The 2,028-nt window shown below is 32.6% G+C and overlaps 2 protein-coding genes across 3 annotated transcripts in view; one reads left to right on the top strand and one right to left on the bottom strand.

Annotated features, from left to right (window-relative positions):
• LOC108753767 (mitochondrial inner membrane protein OXA1L) overlaps window positions 1-1,241 on the top strand; it is a 9,542-nt gene extending 8,301 nt beyond the window's left edge. Inside the window, exon 8 of the mRNA XM_018495653.1 lies at window positions 1,034-1,241. Coding sequence (XP_018351155.1) covers window positions 1,034-1,194 — 161 coding nt within the window. The 3' untranslated portion in view covers window positions 1,195-1,241. The remainder of the gene's footprint in view (window positions 1-1,033) is intronic.
• A 349-nt stretch (window positions 1,242-1,590) lies between these two features.
• The window catches only part of LOC108753186 (transcription initiation factor TFIID subunit 6-like), a 5,517-nt gene continuing 5,079 nt past the window's right edge, over window positions 1,591-2,028 (bottom strand). The window contains exon 9 of one of the 2 annotated variants that reach the window (XM_018494567.1): window positions 1,591-1,761. In XM_018494567.1, the coding sequence (XP_018350069.1) occupies window positions 1,666-1,761 (96 nt within the window). In that variant the 3' untranslated portion in view covers window positions 1,591-1,665. The remainder of the gene's footprint in view (window positions 1,762-2,028) is intronic. The other variant, XM_018494575.1, reaches the window with a different exon arrangement.

Genomic DNA, 2,028 nt, shown 5'->3' with positions numbered 1-2,028 from the left:
CGACAACGACAGAGGCGTAGCTTGGCGAGCCGTAAAGATCATCTTAATGAAATATACTCCATAGAAGAGAATTTGAGAATTTGAGAATTATCGGATTCTCTAAAATAGATTATGCCACGACACATCCAGACACGCCTCACGTTGTAAGAATGGGCAAGAGTTCTAGCCTTCCTCAAGGCAAGCCTCTCGAAAGCGGTAAATCGCTCGTATATAGAGATTCTATCGGAAGGCCGTGATCCTTTAATATCACGCGTAATGATTTTGTGTTTACGAACTGCAGCAAGCCATTCATTTCTTTTAATTATCTACATGAATTTAATGATAAGCGACCTAGACGAAACAATACAAGCGTTAATCAATTTGAAATATATAGATAAGGACAAAGAAACAAAGCAAAACAGTCTTATGTATCTTACGTAGTTAATTTGAATAAAATTAACTTCACCAATAAATCGTAATGTAACCACCGCCAAATGCAGCTCAAAATGCGATGAGTCGTGCTGCCAATGCTGACCCAGCCCCCCCTCCCCCCCCTCAGGGAACAGATGCAGTCTTTAATAGTCGTGCGCGACAACAGCCACAGAGCAGCCGGCCAAATGATTATCCAATGACAAAGAATGTAGTAAAGCAGTCAAACAGCTCACAGATACAGAAGCAGACTTGAAAAGCTAGATGCAGGGCAGATGGATGAAATCGCCACCAGAGACAGACGAAAGATTCTCCAAAGAAACTTCCAATATAATGTTGCTAGAAAATCAGATGGAAAAAGAGCCGAAGAGAGCAAACAGTAAACACATCTAAATAAGACAACTCGCGCGCGACTGATATATCACATATGTTGGAAAATAATCAATATTTTGAGAAAGTGAATGTTTGTTAATATATATAATGTATACACCGGTGATGTTTAACTATATAACTGCAAAAATAGTGGGCAAATATAAATAATCAGTTACGTATACAAATAAACTATTACTCATATGTATTTTATAAAAGTATGATACCTTAAAAATCTGCATTATATCCATTTTAGCTTACACAAACGTCATGATAACAAAGCAGCTATCTGATAGAGAACGAGCAGATGCAGCACAGTTTAATAAGGCGGGTATGGGTCCCATAGTGAAGACGTTTAAATTTAATCCGACGAAGCAAAAGCAATCGACAACAGTCTTTACAAAAAGTAGAGAATAATTTTATTTAGAATTAATATGTATTTAGTTACACAATGTGCAACACAATAAACAAAATTGTAATTATAGCTATAATAAAGAAAATACTATATAATATAAAATCTATTTTTATAATATTAATTTTGTTAAACATAATAAATCTTTTATATTTTTCTTAATAAAAAACGTATTTGTTATACATAGATAGATAGAAAAATTCATAATTGAATAAAGAGAATTCATTAGATTTCAAAATTAAAAATATACAAGAAGAAGCTCCTTGATTCAATATCTTTGTAAAAGTTTATTTTTTATTTAGAAATATTTTCTCTTATGTATATACACATATACATATATATGTGTGTATATATATATACACACACACACACACATATGTAATGTATTAACTGTATAAGGAAGTATTTGGAAGTTCTATTTTCGTCTCTTGTCACTTATATACTTTATACTTTATATTATATATATATATATACGTTTACTGAAACGGCTGTTCCTCCTCTGGACTGAGTGACCTTTCGACACTCTGCTGTGTCACAAAGACACTTTGTGTTTTTGCCGTAAGATTTGCCTGCTAAAAAAATATTTTTATTATGTTCCATCCAATATATATTTCTATGATTTTCTTAATTTTTTGGATTATTATTATATATTAGATTTGTTTGCGTCATATGTGCTCCAACATGCTCCTACTATAGTTCCTACTCACTTCAATGAGCGCTTAGGAGTTATGATAAAAGCATGTTGGAGCACACAATGCAAACAAATCTATTATTAACGACGACCTCCAAAAAACTTGCTGAATATCAAGTTTCTGGAAATTTGTATATAAGAAACTAAT

Source organism: Trachymyrmex septentrionalis, unplaced genomic scaffold, assembly GCF_001594115.1.
Source record: "Trachymyrmex septentrionalis isolate Tsep2-gDNA-1 unplaced genomic scaffold, Tsep1.0 scaffold114, whole genome shotgun sequence".
NCBI lineage: Eukaryota > Metazoa > Arthropoda > Insecta > Hymenoptera > Formicidae > Trachymyrmex > Trachymyrmex septentrionalis.
Note: the sequence above shows the minus strand (reverse complement) of the source record. Positions and strands in the feature narration are given on the sequence as shown.